Genomic DNA, 18,583 nt, shown 5'->3' with positions numbered 1-18,583 from the left:
CCAGAATGGCCAAAAAAAATTGAGAAAGAGGAACCATGTTGGAGCACTCAATACTTCCTTATTTCAAAACTTATTACAAAATGACAGTAATTAAAATTCTGGTTTTAGCATAAGGATAAATATGTAGATCATGGGATAGAATTGAGAATCCAGAATAATCCATATGTTCTTGGTCACTTGATTTTTGACAAGAGTGCCAAGGTCATTCAATGGGAAAAGAATACTTTTTAAAATATTCAGATGCAAAAGATAATTTGGACCTCTACCTCACACAATATGAAAAAAAAAGTAAGAATTAAGTAAGAATTGATCTGATATTTAAATATAAGATCTAAAACTATAAAACCTATATTTACATAAAACTATGAAACTCTGTTTTTTTTAGAAAACCACATAGAAACTAATTTTCATAATCTTGAATTTGTCAATAGTTTCTTGGATAAGATATCAAAAACATAAGCAACAAAAGGAAAAATAGATAACTTGTACTTCATCAAAATTAAAAACTTTTCTGCTTCAAATGACACTATCAAGAGAGAAAAGACAACATACAGAATATGATTAAATATTTGCATGCAAATCATACACCCAATAAGGGACTTGTGCCCAGAATATATACAGAATTCTTAAAACTTCACAAATAAAAAAGCAGTCAATGAAAAAAGATGGGCAAAGAATTTGAATAAATTTTATTCACAGAAGATTTGTAAATGGCTAATAAGCACATGAAAAAATGCTCAACATCAATAGTCATCAGGGAATTGCAAATAAAAAATATAATGATATCACTCTATAGCTACCAGGGTGACTAGAATTTAAAAAAAGAAAGAAAAGCAGGGGCTGGCAAGGATGTGGACAAATCAAAACCCTATACATTGGCAGTGGGAATGAAAAATGGTGCAGCTGCTTTAACAGTAGTTCAGCAGCTCTTTAAAAGAGGACACATGGTTGCCACAGACCTAACAATTCCATTCTTAGGTAAATATGCAAGAGAAAGGGAAATGTGTGTCCACAGAAAACTTATACATGAATGTTTATAGCAGCACTATTTGCAACAACCAAAAAATGGAAACAACCTACATGTCTGTCAACTGATAAACAGATAAAGGAAATGTGGTAAATCATAAAATGAAATATTATTCAACCATAAAAGAATGAGGTACTAACACATTCTACAACATAGATGAGCCTCAAAAACATTACACTAAGTAAAAGAAATCAGACACAAAAGATTACATACTGTATGATTCTGTTCACATAAACTATCCAGAATGGGTAAATCATGATGAAGTTTCCAGGGACTGCGAGAAAGGGAGAATGGGCAGTGATAATTTAATGGGGTTGGGGCTTCTCTTTGGGTTGATGAAAATGTTCTAAAGGCTTGATAGTGGTGGTGATTGCACAACCCTGACTATTTCAAATGCCACTGAATTGTACACTTTAAATGATTAAAATGGTAATTTTTATATTACTGCATAAAGTATATTAGGATCAAAGAAGATCACCCTTTCATTATAAGAAATGAGATGGAGTTTCTTTTGTGAGCAGAAAATGATGCTGAAGGTTATTGCAAAAGAGAAATTTTATAAAGGTATGGTACAGTGGTAGCGTGTCTGAAATCTACATATAGTCTCATACAGTTACTTGTATGGATGCTATTCACTTAACTGTTTACATTTTGTGTGTGTGTTTTTAATTAATTTCTTACTTTAGATGAACACTTTGGAGATAGTCTTTAAACTCCCTTAAAGCAGCCCAATGAAGGAATCCACGTAAATGACATTAAAAATTTCAAATCACTTTTAAATTTTTTAAAGGCCAGTGAGGGAATGCACAGTATTCGCATGCAAGCTGCAACTCTCTGCTATGAAGCACAGAATTGTAGAATATATTTATGGCAGAATTAGATTTTGGGTGAAGGGCAAGTGCTAGTTACCTGTGACCATCCATGCACTGGTTTACAAACCTCTTTGAACGAATCCTGTATCTCAAATATCTTTGCTTCTCCACAAAAAGAGAGCATAGTGTCTGATACATAATGGGTGCTCAATAAAGATTTATTTGTAAATGAATTAAATAGCTTAATATATGCTAAGAGAAAAAATAGCCTTTAAGTACTTGGAGAAGCCTATTTTGAGGATGTTTGGAAAGAATCCTTCCAGGAAAAATTGTGCTATTAATTCACTTAATGAGATATAAAATACTGAAATTTTAAAGCAGTAATGCATTTTTAACCAGCAAAATAAATGTTAAAAATAAGCAAAATTTGCAAAAATGTTACTTCCAGGCCAATATGAATTATACTATTAAATATAGAATAATTAACTACTACCAGGTAATTTATATAACGTATATTAATATAATGTATTACAAAATTAAATGTAGTGACACTGAGTCCACCTTCCTTGGAAGAAAGCCTTCTTGTGTCATTTAGCCTTACACTGTGGGGACCAAGTCAGTTCTATAGAAGAGAGGAATTTAGCCAAGTGTCTATCCCACATTTGAGTGATCCTTTGACCACTCCAGATGTTTGTACAGTTGGGAAAGTGTCTGTTCTACTGAGTCAAGTTGAGGCTAAAATTAGGGTTAATAATATGTCTCCCTTGTGGAGATGGGGGGTGCCAGTCCCTCTAAAACCCTGTGCCCTGAGAGGATGTGCTTATTAGGCTTACACTGGGACAAAGAGTATAAAAGATGAAGAGGTCTGAAGGAAAGTCTAAGAGCTAAGTTAAAAACATTGAGGTCCTTTTTAATTTTCTCTTAGATTTCTACTTTCCTAATTTCCTTTTCTCCTTCCTTTCTTATCATTCTGTCAGTTAATGCTCCTGACTCCCACTGGGATTCCCCAGGACGTGTCTTTGGCTTTCTACTTTTGTCTGTCAACAATCTCCCGCCCTGCTGTGCATCCCTCCTACAGCTTCTTTGATCATCTCAGACCTTCATTATCTTCCTTCTCAATGATTTCAGTTCATTGTATGGGCTCCTTGTCTTTAGCATTTCCCCATTTTTGTCCGGTTAAGCCAAAAATCTTCCTGATACACTTAGTTTTTCTAGTAAACTTCTTTCATAATGACATTCTTTCACTGAGTCCCCTGCAGAGCATCCCTAGCACTCACAATACTGGGCTCATTTGTTAACCAGCATTCAAGGCCTTCCACAGTCCATCCCCACCTCCCTTTCTGGATTGTTTCTAAGCTCCACATAAAAGCTCTCAACTCCGTTGCCACGTCTTCATCGTGATCCTTCCTGTGCTGGTGTCACCACACGTGGAACACCCGTCCATCTGTCCTGTGCTGCCTTTCCTGTCAAGCCCAGCTCATTTCCCAAGCTCTTGAGGAAGACTTTCATGCTCACCCTTGGAGAAGTGATTTCTCTTTTCTAGCCATTTTTATGCTATTAAACATCTGTGCCCTGGCTGGTGTGGCTCATTGGATTGAGTGCCAGCCTTTGAACTAGCCTGTTGCTGGTTCAATTCCCAGTCAGGGCACATGCCTGGGTTGCAGACCAGGTCTCCAGTAGGGAGCTTGCAAGAGGCAAAGACATATTGATGTTTCACTCCCTCTCTTTCTCCCTCCCTCCTCTCTCTAAAAATAAACTTAAAATATTAAGAAAATTCTAAAACATAGAACTTAAGAAAAAAGGCCTGTGCTTCTCAATTATCACACATTTCCTTGTACTGAAATAAAGGGGGGATATGTCTTTCATCCCCTCGAGGACTATACTGTCCTGAGAAGCAGGAATTGTGTCATAGTTCTCTGGGTCACCTCTGCTTCTTTGAAAAGTCAAATAAATTATTTAATAATTGGCTTTAGCTGGGTAGACTTTTCCTTCCATGAAGTGATAAAAACAAACAACAGAGAAAGGGTACAAGAAAAATTCCTTTTCTTCTCTACCTGGAAGAATTCAGTGAACTAAGTATAAGGTGAAGAGAAAAATGTATTCTGAAATTATGTTTAAGAATCATGCTGTTTGTAAATACATTTCAGAGGTATGATAAAAATATTTCATTATCTCCCCTTGAAATATCTTTCTCAGGGAGTATTTGGTAATTTTCCTGTTTTTCTATTTGACTTACATTTGTTTTTTTTTTTTTTAACTTACATTTATTGGAGTGACACTGGCTAATAAAGTTATATAGGTTTCAGTGTACAATTCTATAATCCATCTTCTGTATATGGTATTGTGAGTTCACCACCCCAAGCCAAGCCTCCTTCCATTGCCATTTATCCCCCTTTACCCTCCCGTACCTCCCCCACACCCTTTTCCCTCTGGTAATCTCCATACTGTTGTCTGTGTCTACCAGTGTTGCTGTTTTTGCCTAATCCCTTCATCTTGTCCATCCAGTAAGCTCCCCTCCTCTGACAGCTGTCAGACTGTTCTTTGTATCTATGAGTCTGTTCATATTTTCTTTATTTTGTTCATTAGATTCCACATATAAGTGAAGTCACATGGTGTTTGTCTTTCTCTGACTGGCTTATCTCACTTAGCATAATACTCTCCAGTTTTGTCCATACAGTTGTAAAATGTAATATTTCTTTCTTTTTTTTACAGTAAGGTAGTGTTCTCTTTTGTAAATTTGCCACAGCTTTGTATCCACTCATCTATGGATGAACACTCGGTTCCAAATCTTGGCTATCATAAATAATGCTGGAGTGAACATAGGGGTGCATGTATTCTTTTGAATTGGTGTTTCAGGTGTTTTCAGATATAGCTCCAGAAGTGGAGTCACCAATTCATAAGGCAGATCCATTTTAACTTTTTGAAGTAACCCCATACTGCTTTCCACAGTGGCTGCCCCAGTCTGACTTTCAACTAACAGTGCACAAGGGTTCCCTTTTCTCCGCAATCTTGCCAACACTTGTTGTTTGTTGATTTATTGATTCTCATTGGCAAAAGCTTAAATTAAGAACTGGTTTATGTAAGAACAGGGATGTGATAAAGTAAGGGCTTGCACACTTTCGGAAAAGCAATGCTCTTCCAGAATGAACAAATGCACTTTGAAGAGCAAAGTCTCAGAGGAAAAGCTGACAAAGCTGGGGAACAGTCACTGGAACATACAATAGCCTGCAACTCCACCCTCCCCAATCTGCCCTTGGTCAGCTCATGATTAGGAATTTTGCAAAGACAAGTGGTCATTGTCTTAGCAGGAATGAGAGGGTGATATGAGTAAGCAGGAAGTGAAACACAATCTTTGTCTCAGGATGAGTGTCCAGCATGTCATCAAAAGCATTCTTTCCTTGTGGCCTTTCACACTCACCTGGAATACCTACAGAATGTGTGTATCATTATTTTTGGTACCAGAAGATGCCCTAAACCTTCATGGTTGTATGGTGTCATTATGCTTAAGGAAAGGGGAAGAGAGAATCAAAGCAGACAGAGGAAGCTTGTGTTGTATTTATTCAGTCTGTCTTTGAGCCTCAAAATAAACCCAGAAATTAATTTGTGTCCACGATCTTAAAGTGATCTAAAAGTTATGTAAACTGCCTTTTGCTGGATTACTGGATTTGCAGTGTGCACACACAGGTGTCATCTCACATATTAGCTCTGACTTTGGGCATCCCTGACATACACCTGCATTGTTTTCACAACCAAATTCAATACTTACCTTGTTTTGTCTTGTTTTTTCTTTCAGAACAAACTCAAAATAATTCAGAATATCTTCTAATCAGTAAGTATCAATCTAGTTAAATAAAATTAAGGACACTAGATTGTTTAATGGTTGGAGAAGTAATAAAATTTGGATCTTCTTAATTGAATGGATATGTTTGTGAGAACCTTAGTTTTATTCCTACCCACACTCCTCCCCCAGACAACTGTGTCTGTCACACTTGGCAGTGACTTAGCTGCTTGCCCAACCTAAACAGCAGCTGCTGCATGAATAATGTAACATTTGTTATTACTCTGAATTTCCAAATCACATGTACCCAGTTCCAGTAGCTCCCAACAACCTATACCCCAAAACCAAGCATGTGGGGAAGTTAATGTATAATTACATTAATAGATTTAGAAAGAAAGCTTTCTTGCATAAAAAAATAACACAAGTAAAAAATTAAAGATGTGTGATGCATTCTGATATTTTCTATTCATTGTGTTTTTTTAATATTTTATATTTTTAAAAGATTTTGTTTACTTTTTAGAGAGGAGAAGGGAGAAAGAAAGAGAGGGAGAGAAACATTCATATATGGTTGCCTCTTGCGTGTCCCCCACTGGCGACCTAGCTTGCAACTCAGGCATGTGCCCTAGACTGGGAATCAGACCAGCGACCCTTTGATTCAGGGTACCCAACCACTGAGCCACACCAGCTAGCGGTGTTTTATTTTTTAATGTAATTTGTAATCTATTGTAATCTCTTAAGTTATTTCATGACCCACAAATAAGTTGCAGTCTATCATGGACAAACAGGGCCTTAATGCATGTTAACATTGATCAAAAGTAACGAGCACCAACTGTGTGCCCAGCAAACCATGTTCAAAAATATCCAAGATAATGAAGACACCAAAGGTGTTTGGTATTTGGAGATACCTAACAGTTATGAGACAATGACAAGACACTACGTTAAAGGAACTTGAATTTAGTTTAGAAACATGTTGGTTTGAGTCCCAACTGGCACTCAGTAGCTGGCTGACCTTCAGCAAGTCTTAAAGCAATAATGCTCTTCTCAAGTCATGGGACTTGATAAAAATAATGGCTTCCTTGCTTCTCTGGAGTGACAAATGAAAATTAAATAAGACACTGTAAATGACAGGCCGTGGTGAAGTGTTTTCTGAGAACTTTATAGATATTGTTTTACAGGTGATTAACCCTAGCAGAAAAAACAATTGTTGCAATAAAGCAAGAAGTGGGTGAGAGTGCTGAGGCTTGGGGTTCTTGGGGAAGGCTTACTAGAAGGCAAAGGGAGGCATCTTTTTCATTCAAGTTCTGTCAGTGCAGAGGGTGTTGCCAATGTTAACATATTTCAGATTTCCTGACTGTCTTTAGCATTGACTAATATTTCAGATACAACCAGTGCTTTAGGACCACCCTCCAAAAACAAGACAGAGGACAGACAATTGATCCTTTATAGTTTGGCTCCTTTGGGAGGATTGCCTCTGCTCATTACCGGTTTCTGCCTGTTCTGCTGCCTGAGAAGGCACCGAGGTGGGTTCCATCTTCCCACGAATGTGCGCTGTTACCAAGATTCATATGTTTTTAGTTGGTTACTGTTGGTTTCTGTTTTCTCTCTCTTCTTTTATTGTTGTTCAAGTACAGTTTTCTCCATTTTACCCCCACTACTCCCCACCACCCCAGCCATTCCCACTTCCCACCCTTGATCCTACCCCTTTTTGGTTTTGTCCATGTGTCCTTTATAGATGTTTCTGAAAATCCTTCCCCCTTTACCCCTGTTATCCCCTCCCACCTCCCCTCTGGTTACTGTCCATTTGTTCTTAATTTCAATGCCTCTGGTTATGTTTTGCTTGCTTGGTCATTTTGTTGTTTTCTTTTCTAATATTTTGTAATAAACCATGGATAATGATTTCCTGGGGGACAACTTCCACCAAAAAACCAAAAGGGATTAGTTCAGGTTCTCTCTAGTCTCGGTGAAGCATACTCTCCACAGCACAGTGCTCTAGCCAAGGGTGGTGGTAAGGAGGGAACATTGCTGGAATTTACTCATTCTACTTGCATTAGTCTTCGGCTTGTGTGAGAAGCTCTTCTAAATTTTCAGGAGGTTGAAAGGGAGGTTGAAATAATCTCTCAATGGGTCTGATTTGAGTTGGTCTGTCTCGCTCTCTTTTCATGGCCACACCACAGCATTCCAGTCACAAGTGTGCTTGTCCGAATGAAGACCCACTGTCCTCAGTGGAAATTCACACGTTTGCACTTTTTGTTGCCATTACAAACACATGCTTGAACCGCACCCTCACCCAACAATAACAATAAAAACTGTGGGTTTTGCATGAAAAAGGAGATGATATTTTAAAAAACAGTTCCGTTGTGCTTTGTAAAGAATTCCCTTACTGGCATGAGGGAACACACAAACACTTAAGAGATGCATGTATGGGGAATTCTGATCTAGCCCTGGTCTGAGCCACTTCCGTTCCCACTCTCCTTCTTTTTTCCTCTCTGCCATCTCCTCCCATCCGTTCTCCCACAACAACCACAGTGTAGCTATAGAAACTAAGCTAGGCAAAGAAACCCTTATTTCTGCTATGAGAAATCTTTGTCTGGTCATAAGTGCCTCCGGTGCTTTGTGGTGAGGACTTCTGCGGCCCAGAAGCTCCTCAGAACCTGAGGGAATCTTCTGTAACCCCACCTCTGCATCTGCAACTCCAAGGATCTTTCTGGGGTCCTTCTTGAAGTTTTATCACCTACTCTGGGGCTGCTGGAACTTCTCTCAGAACTCCAGGGAGAAAGTCAAGGATAAATCCTTTTACTGACCACATCCAAAAGGAACTAGGCAGTAGGAGGTCCTGGCCATGCCGATGACAGGAGAGCAGTGCATCTGGCACTGAGTACAGAATGTCCCAAAACAAAGATTTCCAGCCTTTTAAAAGTGATGTATGAGACCCCCCCACCCCCCACCGGCCCAAATATGCTGGAGGGATCACTGGGGTAAGAAGTGAAGAACCAGTGAAGAAAATGGGGCAGCGCGAATGCACAAAATCTGAGTTGTATGTACCATGCTAGTCACAACAACTGAACAAGCCAAACTAATAATAACATTCTCCTTGGTATGCGAGTGTGTGGGCATTGGTGTGGTGGTGGGGAGGCATTCCACCTTTGCTCTAGGGACTGAGTTTCAATTTAGCAACGTGGTTCCAACCCATATTCTTACCACAACCCTAATTTACAGGGACTTGGGGAAGAATTGTGTTGTCCTTTATTCCTTTTGGTTTCTTATTTTTTGTTTTGAATTCCAGGGGAACAAAAGAAGGCTTCTGAAACAGCAGAAAGGGGAATGAATGTGGTATGTTCACTGTATCTGTTAAAACAAATGCAATCTATGTTATATCATGTTACTATATATGTATATTTTTACATTTGAGGCTCTGTAATACTTACCATGTGCCAGTCACTGTTCTGAGTGCTATATATGTTGACTTACTTTAAAAATGTGTTTGTTTTTAACCCAATCTGTAAAAGGTAACCACCTAAAGTGAACATGTTCATAGTAAATGAGGACCATCATATAATGGGCAGAGAAACCCAAACTGTAAAAATGTGTTTGTTTTACATTCACCATCATTTGCAGCAGAGATTCTTCAGGATTAACGAGTCTCAAAATGAGCAGGTTTTTGGGAGAGCATGGGTGGCAGTGTTGACTCAGAGCAGAAAAGTCTGAGACTGAGCTGTAAACGCTGGCCCTGCTCTTGGCCTGTTACATGACCTCAGGCTATTCACTTATTCCCACAAAGTTAACTCATAAGTTAATGAAAGAATAAACCATTAACGGCCACATTAAATGAGTTATGATTTCTTCGTAAATCACACCAGCAGATAAAGAAGTGTGACCACAGACCGAGCTACCACACAAAAGTCTCTCATAATGTGTGTGGGCTCATCAAAGAAGAAACCTTCCAGACAAAGGAAAGGATGTGTTGGAGGCAGTGCCAAATTTTTCTACAAGTTCTTGGAATATAAGCTTAGGCCTTTCTTTTGGGTTCAGCATTGTGTAAATATTGAAACTCAAAAAAGAATGCAAGATGAGGTAATATATTCCTGAAAAAACTTATGGAGTTCCTTAGTTACAAACAAATACCACAGTCATGAGTGAAGTACTGCAGAAGAGCTTGATGTGTGTGTGTGTGTGCATTTCAGTAAGCCAGAGTAGAGAGAACAATGCAGCGGCCTTCTTGGAAGTTCCAGAAATGCCAGAGGCAGATGTAGCCAAAAATTCTACATACAGTATTAAATAGCACTCAGCATCCCCCATGAGTTACCTAATTTTAAATCAAACCAAATACAGTTAACTTTAAAAACTCGTATAAAGTTTTTAGTAAGCATCAGTGGACATCATTGTCGTGGGTGCTAAGGTTTTGTTTCCTCAAGTAGGGAAATTTTCTGAAATATTATCTCCTTTCTTCCGATAGTGGACAACAGCAGCAACAAACCACATTCTGTTATAGTCAGTCTTGAGAACTATGAAACTTTTAAAAAAATCATCTAAATAATTTATCCTAGAGGTAAAGCCCAGGTTGGTCAAAATGTAGTCATATTTCTTTCTGCATAAGCTGGACAAATTATTTATGCTGTGAACTTGAATTTAAAAGGGTTTTTTCTGTGTGTGTAATTATTGGGAATTTTGCTTTAAGGTGTTCATGTCTGTCCCAGGAATTCACAGTTTTGTCCCATTTGAGTTGTCAAACAGTTCAAAAAATATAGATCTTTGAGAGTGAGTGAAAATTTAGTCTGAAGGAACTTGTATGGGAACCAAGAACTGGAAACCCAAAGTAGAAAAGAGAACTGGTAAAAACATGGCAGCTACATGTAAAAGCCAAAGTCCTCATTTTATTCCACAATGTCCTTTGAAGGTTTAAACGTGCTTGTATACTAAAAACCACTGAACTGTACACTGTACACGAATGACATCTCAACACGCTTTTAAAAGTGCTCTGTAAACTGAAAGGTGCCAGCCAAGGGCAGAGGAGGAGAGCTGCTTCGGTGTTTGCCACCTTCACCTGCCACAGGCGGCGCACCCGCGTCGCCCACCTACCCACTTTGATGAGGGGCCCACAGGACAAGTGCAGCCACAGAGCACCATGTTAGTTTCACCCCATTCATTGTAACAGTTTTCCGTGGAAGTGAGCCATCTTTTGGGAAGAAGCCAGGCTAAGTGGGTTGACAGACACAGATTAAAAAATACAACAGAGACTTCGTCAACATGTCAGGGATTTATGACTATTTATTAGGTCACACGATAGTCTTCTTTATTGCTCCTCCTGAGGCTTTATTCAGGCTCATCTGAGTGACAGCTGGAACACTTTCCATCTGAGCCAAGAGGGGGACGTTTAAAGCAATCTCCAGCTCCCTCAGTCATCTAGCCTTGGCGTTATTTCCAGGGAAGACACCTCCTCAGAAGGAAGAAGTGCACTCTGCAGTTAATACCTAGCTTCTCGGGATAGGCCCAGGTATGCCTGTGTGGTAGAACCTGCTCAGGAGGTGTGGACGCCCCGCTGCTCACACCATAGTGAGAACAGCCAGGAGCCTGATGAGGCAGGTGGGCTACCCAAGGCTGTGCACCTGGTACCTAAAAGTAGTTAGGCCAAACTTCAAGAGCGTAATTTGGCAAAATTGCAATTTAAAAACTTGAAGTAACACCACATCTTCGTTTTTACCAGTTGAGTTCCCTGAATAACTAGGAATGACAAATAACTGAAAAGAGCGAAAAACTTCAGGACCGTTTTACTTTCAGTTTCCATTATCTCATCTCCTTTACAGAAGCTTGACAATGCTTGACAATATTTGACTCTATTTGGAAGTGTAACAATTTTTTTCTGATGGAAATAACTGTTGAAATATTTTTAAACTTTTTCTAAGTTTTGCTCCCCCCCCAAACACAACAGCAATTTTCTAATTCCAGGTCTCAAATCAAAATAATATATCTTTAATAACTAATAATATTTATTCTTTCTGTCCCCTTAGAGGGTATCTGTTCTGCTTTATCTTTAATGGTTTCACTCTAAACTATGTTAACACTATTCACTATGTTGCAGGCTGCCTGGAGTTCTTGTGGAATATTTGTGCATTCCTCATAAATTTGGGCTGTGCTTTTCATCTTGAAAAGGGATTTAAAAGTGTTCTATGACCTCAAAAGTGATTAATAATAAAGCACCAAATAACTATTTTTGGAGGAACATAGTGGTCCTTATCCTTTATCCTTTAATAAGTGAAAATCTGCTATGAAAAAAATAGATATCAACAGCATATGTGAGGAAAAGTCGATCAATTCTCTCCATGTATAGGACTCAATTTAGCCTGTACTCATAGTTTGCTAATAAGTATGCACCATCACATCTTTAAATGATAACTAAAGCAATTTTTTTCTCTTATAGGCTGATGTTCCTCAGCCCTCTAGGAGTGAGCAAACTGAAGTGTGCACCAGGCAAAATTCCCAAAACCTGACATTAGAGACTCAAGTTTATGATAATGATCCCTGGTTTGGGGTCCAGGAGGAGCCCAAGGTTTATTCTAACATATGTCAGGAGGAAAACAAACAGAGCATCGTGTATGCTTCACTGAACCACTCCATCATTAAAATGAACCCAAGGCAGGCAAAAAATATGAAAGAAGCACCTACAGAATATGCAGCCATATGTGTGAGGAGTTAAACCTAGTCCTGACCTCCCACCAGCGATCTCTGGACAATTGATGTGTCGGTACCATGCTCTGAGACCCACAGAATGTCAGATCATATTCCTGGACCTGAGAAGTTTTACTTCAAGGACATTCATGTTGGTGCTTGGGTCTTAAGGATCCTTAGGACAAATGACTAAAATTTCTCCCAGAAGATTCTTTTGGAGCATTTTATGTTATTGCCATGAACAACAAAATCTCCTCTCCAAAGCTGAATGGTATCATGAATAGCAATGTGGTAGAACATTTAAACTTAGCTCCATTTTACCCAACATATGAAATCAATACATTCTTTGGAACTATCAGAAAGGCATGTAGAAAGAGAGATGTGTGCTATCTGGATGATTCACTATATTCTTGAAAAAGAATGGACTAATTTAACCAACTAACCATAAATATGGTAATAATAATATGTTTATTTCCAGTTAGTCTTTGGTAATAAAAAATTCCCTCTAACAATCTAATGTTGGGGTTTCTTAAATGTAAAGAGGAATAATTTTAGACTTGAGAACAAAGGAAAAGAATGGAAAGAATAAATTGTGCAATAAAGATGTGGAATGTACCAACTAGATGGGGGTGGATGTTCCCCATACTTGAGAAACAAATATTTATATCTACCGGTTAGATCACGAAGCAAGTATCTGTGGTAATGGAGTAATTAATGTACGATGTGTTTATAAACAACGTGGTGACTCAGTGTTTGGGTTACATAGACTAATGTAAATGGATTGACATAATGCTGCTGAAGTAATATACTTGTGGGTGTCTGAATAAACGCAAAAGTCAGTGAGAATAGTCATCATCAGGTGTGTGCATGTTGGTGGCTCAAACTGCTTCTTGGTTGACCTGATGTCAAATTAAAAGCACAACTGATGGAATGGAGAAAAGTCCAGAATATGTAGTTGGCCAGTCAATGTATTTTCATTCACAGCATCTATATCTTGCTATGCTCTTTACTAAGGAATCGGGGAAAATCATACATAGTGAAGTAGTACAATTTGATAACCATTTGTTTTAAAATATTGAGGTTGCAACCACTTAAAAGTATAGCAAGAATATGGTTTCAGTTTTCCAGAGTACTTGAGTCTAGTTATTTCAAAAATAGCCTGCAACTTTATTCAACAGTTTGAGGCTATTAGGGTTGTCAGGTGCTGCTACTAAGTAATGCAATAGATCTTATATGACGTGGATAGCAGAGGTTAGAATCCATTTTAACAAGTACATGAGCTGCTGTACAAATGAATGTGAAGGGGTGTGTGTGTGAATGCATGTGTGTGTGTGTCAGCATCTGGGAGGAAGGGTGGGGACTTACAGAAATGGTAAAAGAAACTGACAAAATGAACATACCATTTCAGTTTGCTGCAGAAGTTCAAAATACGAGAGCAAGTGAGTCATTAAAGAAAATTTATTAAAATAATGTATGAAATTATGGGAGTAGGAGTATGATATCCCATAAAAGTTTTTGTCCCAAAAAGACAAAACAGATTTTGTGGCTGAACATTTCTTATGTAACATTGACAATAAGATTTTGACCCCTGGATAGGGGTGGTGGGTATTGTTTCAGAGTCATTGTTATCTACCCAGTATGAAATCCCTACTCCTAGAGTTTCAGGTAACCAGTTTTAGGTAGGTATTTTCAGCTACGCTGAATTTACGGAAAACTTACATACAAGAGATAAATGAACTGCCCGTGGTATTCTTAAAAATAGAAACAGGAAGTATGGGAGGATATATGTAGCTGTCCTTATCAGATAAATATACAAAGTTGAACAGTTCCTTTAAAGTAAATTAAAAAAAATATATATATATTTTGTTTACTCTTGACAATATTCTTAGCATGTATTGCTGTAATGTTGATAATGATTTTATCTCTGTTAATGATTCATACTTCTATTTGTGTGATGCTTCCAAAATCACAAATCATTTATGTTTTTATTTCCTCTGAAAAGTTATCACACTTATATATGTATTTCACAAATAAATCTATTTCTGTATTATTTACATGGCTTATTTTATTAATAAAATATGAGAAAAAGATTTCATAATTTAACAGTTTTCCATGAATTTTCAGCTTGTTGGTTCCAGTAAGAAGGTAAAGTTATTAAAACTTATTTGGAATCAATTTGATGTTGACTTTTGCACCAAAAAAGTACAAGGGAATGAAATAGAAGAATGATTTTCAAACCTTATGGCACATAAAAATAACTTGAAAAACTTGATAAATTGCAGGTTACCAACTCCAGCACTCTGAAACTGTGAGTCAGGAGATTCAGCATATGGCTCTATAATCCTCACCATTAAAAGTTACCCCAGATAATTTGAGTATAGGTTTCTCAGTGTAGAGGCTCATTTAGTATGGACATGAGACAAGAGCAAGATGCTGCTGATGCAGAACCCTACTGAGAGAGTGGCTCCAATAAAAGACTTTTTGGAGGAAAGAGTATGGAGAGCCTCAGAAGGGGGCTCCTGTTGCTCACTACTGCTCATTGTCTCCCACTAGCACTTACTAATTGTGGGGGAGGGTCCTGACCTCTAGAGGAGGGGGGTGTCACCAGTGTATTTTCTTCCAGAGTTGGACTGGCCATCCAGACAACTGCTTGTCCTTACACCCAAACACTTTTTTTTAAAGCATATATTGTGTGTGTGTATAAAATCTGTTTTGTCCAACAATGAACACTTTCTAGGTCCCAGAATTGATCCTCTGGCCTGATCATATCAATCCATCTGTATATACATACTTTTTTAAAAAGCAGTTTTAGGTTCAGCAAAGCTAAACAGAAAATGCATGGAATTTCCATATACCCCCTGACCCCACACATGCACAGCTTCCCCCATTATCAACATTCTGGGTCACTGTGGTGCCTTTGTCACAATCAGTGAACTGTGTTGACACATCATTATGATCCCCAGTCCATGGTTTACATTAAAATGTCCTCTTGCAGTATTCTATGGGTTTTGACAAGTGTATAGTGACATGTACCCTTTATTATAATAACGTACAGAAAGTTTCACTGTTGGGAAAATATTCTGTGCTCCACCTATTCATCCTTTCCTCCCTCCAAACACTTGGCAACCACTGATCCTTTTACTGTCTCCATAGTTTTGCTATAGACATAGGTTTTTCTATAGACATAGGTTTCAACTCATTTGAGCAAATATGAAGAAAGCTGATTGTTGGATTGTCTGATAAAAGTATGTTTAACTTTGTAAGAAACTGCTAAACTGCCTTCCAAAGTGACTGTATCCTTCTACTTTCCCATTAGCAATACACGAAGGTTTCCCGTTACTCCACATCCTCACCAGCATTTGATGTCAGTGTTTCAGGTTTTGTCCATTCTAACAGGTGTAGTGGTTTCTCGTTGCCTTAATTTGAAATTTCCTAGTGATATATGATGTTGACATCTTTTCATATTTATTAGACATCTGTATATATACTTGGCGAGGTATCTGTTAAGGTCTTTGGCCTAATTTTTAATATGGTTGTTTGCTTTTGAATAGTTGAGTTTCAAGAGTTCTTTGTATAGTTTGAATACCAATCCTTTATCAAATAAGTCTTTTGCGTATATTTTCTCTCAGTCTATGGCTTGTCTTCTCATTGTGTTACTGCCCATATTAGTTATAGTATTTATTTCTTGTTGCATTTGCTGACACATTAGAATGTGATTAGACTGTGGGCTTCTTGTGGGCAACGGTTATGTCACATTCCTCTTTAGTTTCTTAGCCCAGTGCTTTGAACATAGTAAAATTAAATAGTGTTTAAAGAATGAATGAGTTTGTGAAGTGAATCATCTACTCCTGTGCTACTCAAAGGATGGCCCTCAAATCAGTAGCACTGGCATCCCCTGGCAGTTTTTAGAAAGGTAGAATCTCAGGCATTATCTACTGAATAAAGATCTGCATTTTCACAAAATCTCCTATATGATTTGTGAGCTATGATCCACTTACTCTGTATGAACCTACCCCTCCCCAGGGGGAGTTAGGAGTGGCAGGAAGCCAAATCACTCATTTGGCAAGTTCTATTTTAAGCAGTAACAGGAAGGGTTTCACAACCCAGCACAGAAAGTAAAAATAGTAAGAAAGAAAACATAACTAGTTCACAAAATGTTTTTACTGAACCTGAGAAAACAGGACTGAAAATTCTATGCTAGAAATCAAGATACAGGCTCAAAAGCAAGTTCTGGGCATTGATCTTTAAACTGGGTTTGAAGTTAGTCAGGGGAAACTTTCCATGGGAATCACTTCGTCTGCAAACAATCTAAGACCACACACTAGGCACCTACCACTTTGCTAAGGTATGAGGTAATGCGGTTGGTTAAGATTCCGCCCCTGTACATCACTGCTTACAGAATAGTTGAAGAGGTAGAAACTAAGCAAAAATCACAATCTGATAGTTTGTTTTATCACAGAGATGGGTGTGAAGTGCTATGGAAACACCATAACTGTATGTCTTTGCCTGTAGGGACCATGTTACATTTAATTTATTAGAATTTGTGGTCCTAACCCTGGCTGGTGTAGCTCAGTGGATTGAGCGCGGGCTGCGAACCAAAGTGTCGCAGGTTTGATTCCCAGTCAGGGCACACGCCTGGGTTGCAGGCCAGGTCCCCAGCAACTGCACATTGATGTTTCTCTCTCTCACTCCCTTCTTCTCTAAAAATAAATAAAAATAAAATCTTGAAAAAAAAAGAAAAAAAAAGAATTTGTGGTCCTGAGACACCTTAAAAATGGTATTACTAGTAGATATATATACACACATACATATACACAGACCTGTAAATATAAATTTATATATACATGTCATCTTAGTTAAAAATAAAATCTAAAGTTAATTTATTTAACTTTATTATTCATTAATTTAACTCAAATGGCTAGCTGCTTCTTTTCTCTCTTTTCTGAGAGAAAAGAACAGTGTGGAAAAGTCAAGATGGAAGTGAAACTTTAGTGAATGTATCTTGGTATAGAGTTTTAACTGGAATCGTGAAAATTATTCACATAATTAAATAATTATTTATAAAAAAGGAATTCTCTCAAATTGAAAACAAGCTAAAACAAGTTTAACTGTCCATCAGGTTAATAACCACACATATAGAATAATTATATTAAGTGACTCTAATCTGTGTTTTAATGATACATCCATGTAGTGATACAAGAACAAAAAGAACTATAAAGATATTTTAACCTGTACTTGGTATTTTCCATAGTTACATTACTACCATTTATTTTAAAATAATATGTGTATGGTATAGGATAAACCAAATGTGTAATTATTAGTACATTTAGAAATAAAACTTTCTTGCATAACAAAACTTAAGTCAGCTATAAAATTAAAAATGTTAAGAATGCTACAATCCAAGTTTCACATTGGAAGTATAAACATAAACTCATGATTTTTTCCTTTTAAAAACTATTTTTAATTCTGACTACCAAATCAAAACAAATTAAAAGAAGCAAAATTATAAATATTCATAGATTATATCATTGTTAGCCTGATAAACCCCAGTAATCAACTGGAGATTTACCAGAAAAAAATTAAGGTAACGTTATACAAAGTATAATGTTATATGCTTTATACAAAAATAACTTTATTTATACATTGCAGGAACCATGAATATTAAATAGTAGCTTCTCAAACACCAAGGGGTCCAATAGATTACACAAGTAAGTAGAGCAGACCAGATGGACAACTGTGGCAAGCTTAATTAATACCTGCTTTGTCTAAGTTATTGTGATGCAAAAATAGGCATTTTATATTGTCTATCTTTCCAAGTTTTCAAGAGAGGAAATAAATGCAGTTCCCATGTAGAATCACCTAATTTTTAAATCTTAGAAAAATATTTTTTGAAATTGCGAAAGCCCTCCAGTTCCATCCATGCTGTCTGGAAGGGTAGGAGCTCCTTTCTTTCTGCTGCATAGCATTCCTTTGTGTAAAGGTACTGTATTTTTTTGAGCCACTTATTAACTGGTGGGCACTTGGGTTGCTTCCAAAGTCAACTAGAACATAGCAACAAACTAAATTTGCCCTATGGCTTGCCAATTTCTATCTGTTATAAACAAATAACAAAATTTAATACAGATTTACTTTTTAGTAGTAAATATATACAAGGGGGGACCCCCCAAAGTAAACCCGAAATTATCTTCTGGAGGGTGGGCTTCTCCCACTAGGTGAGTGTTCTAAGAATCCAGCTGTATCAGTGAGCCAGCTGGCTGTTGTGAGAGGCTGCATTCAGCTTCAGTTACTTTTTTTTGAAGGCTC

The 18,583-nt window shown here is 37.6% G+C and overlaps 1 protein-coding gene across 2 annotated transcripts in view; it reads left to right on the top strand.

The window, feature by feature from the left end:
* The window catches only part of BTLA (B and T lymphocyte associated), a 47,068-nt gene extending 32,734 nt beyond the window's left edge, over positions 1-14,334 (top strand). For both annotated transcript variants that reach the window (XM_045851399.1, XM_045851398.1), the window contains exons 4-7: positions 5,633-5,668; positions 6,997-7,137; positions 8,901-8,947; positions 12,033-14,334. In XM_045851399.1, the coding sequence (XP_045707355.1) occupies positions 5,633-5,668; positions 6,997-7,137; positions 8,901-8,947; positions 12,033-12,308 (500 nt within the window). In that variant the 3' untranslated portion in view covers positions 12,309-14,334. The remainder of the gene's footprint in view (positions 1-5,632; positions 5,669-6,996; positions 7,138-8,900; positions 8,948-12,032) is intronic.
* Positions 14,335-18,583: the final 4,249 nt, after the last annotated feature.

Source organism: Phyllostomus hastatus, unplaced genomic scaffold (genome assembly GCF_019186645.2).
Source record: "Phyllostomus hastatus isolate PE091 unplaced genomic scaffold, TTU_PhHast_1.1 phas_contig_86, whole genome shotgun sequence".
NCBI lineage: Eukaryota > Metazoa > Chordata > Mammalia > Chiroptera > Phyllostomidae > Phyllostomus > Phyllostomus hastatus.
Note: the sequence above shows the minus strand (reverse complement) of the source record. Positions and strands in the feature narration are given on the sequence as shown.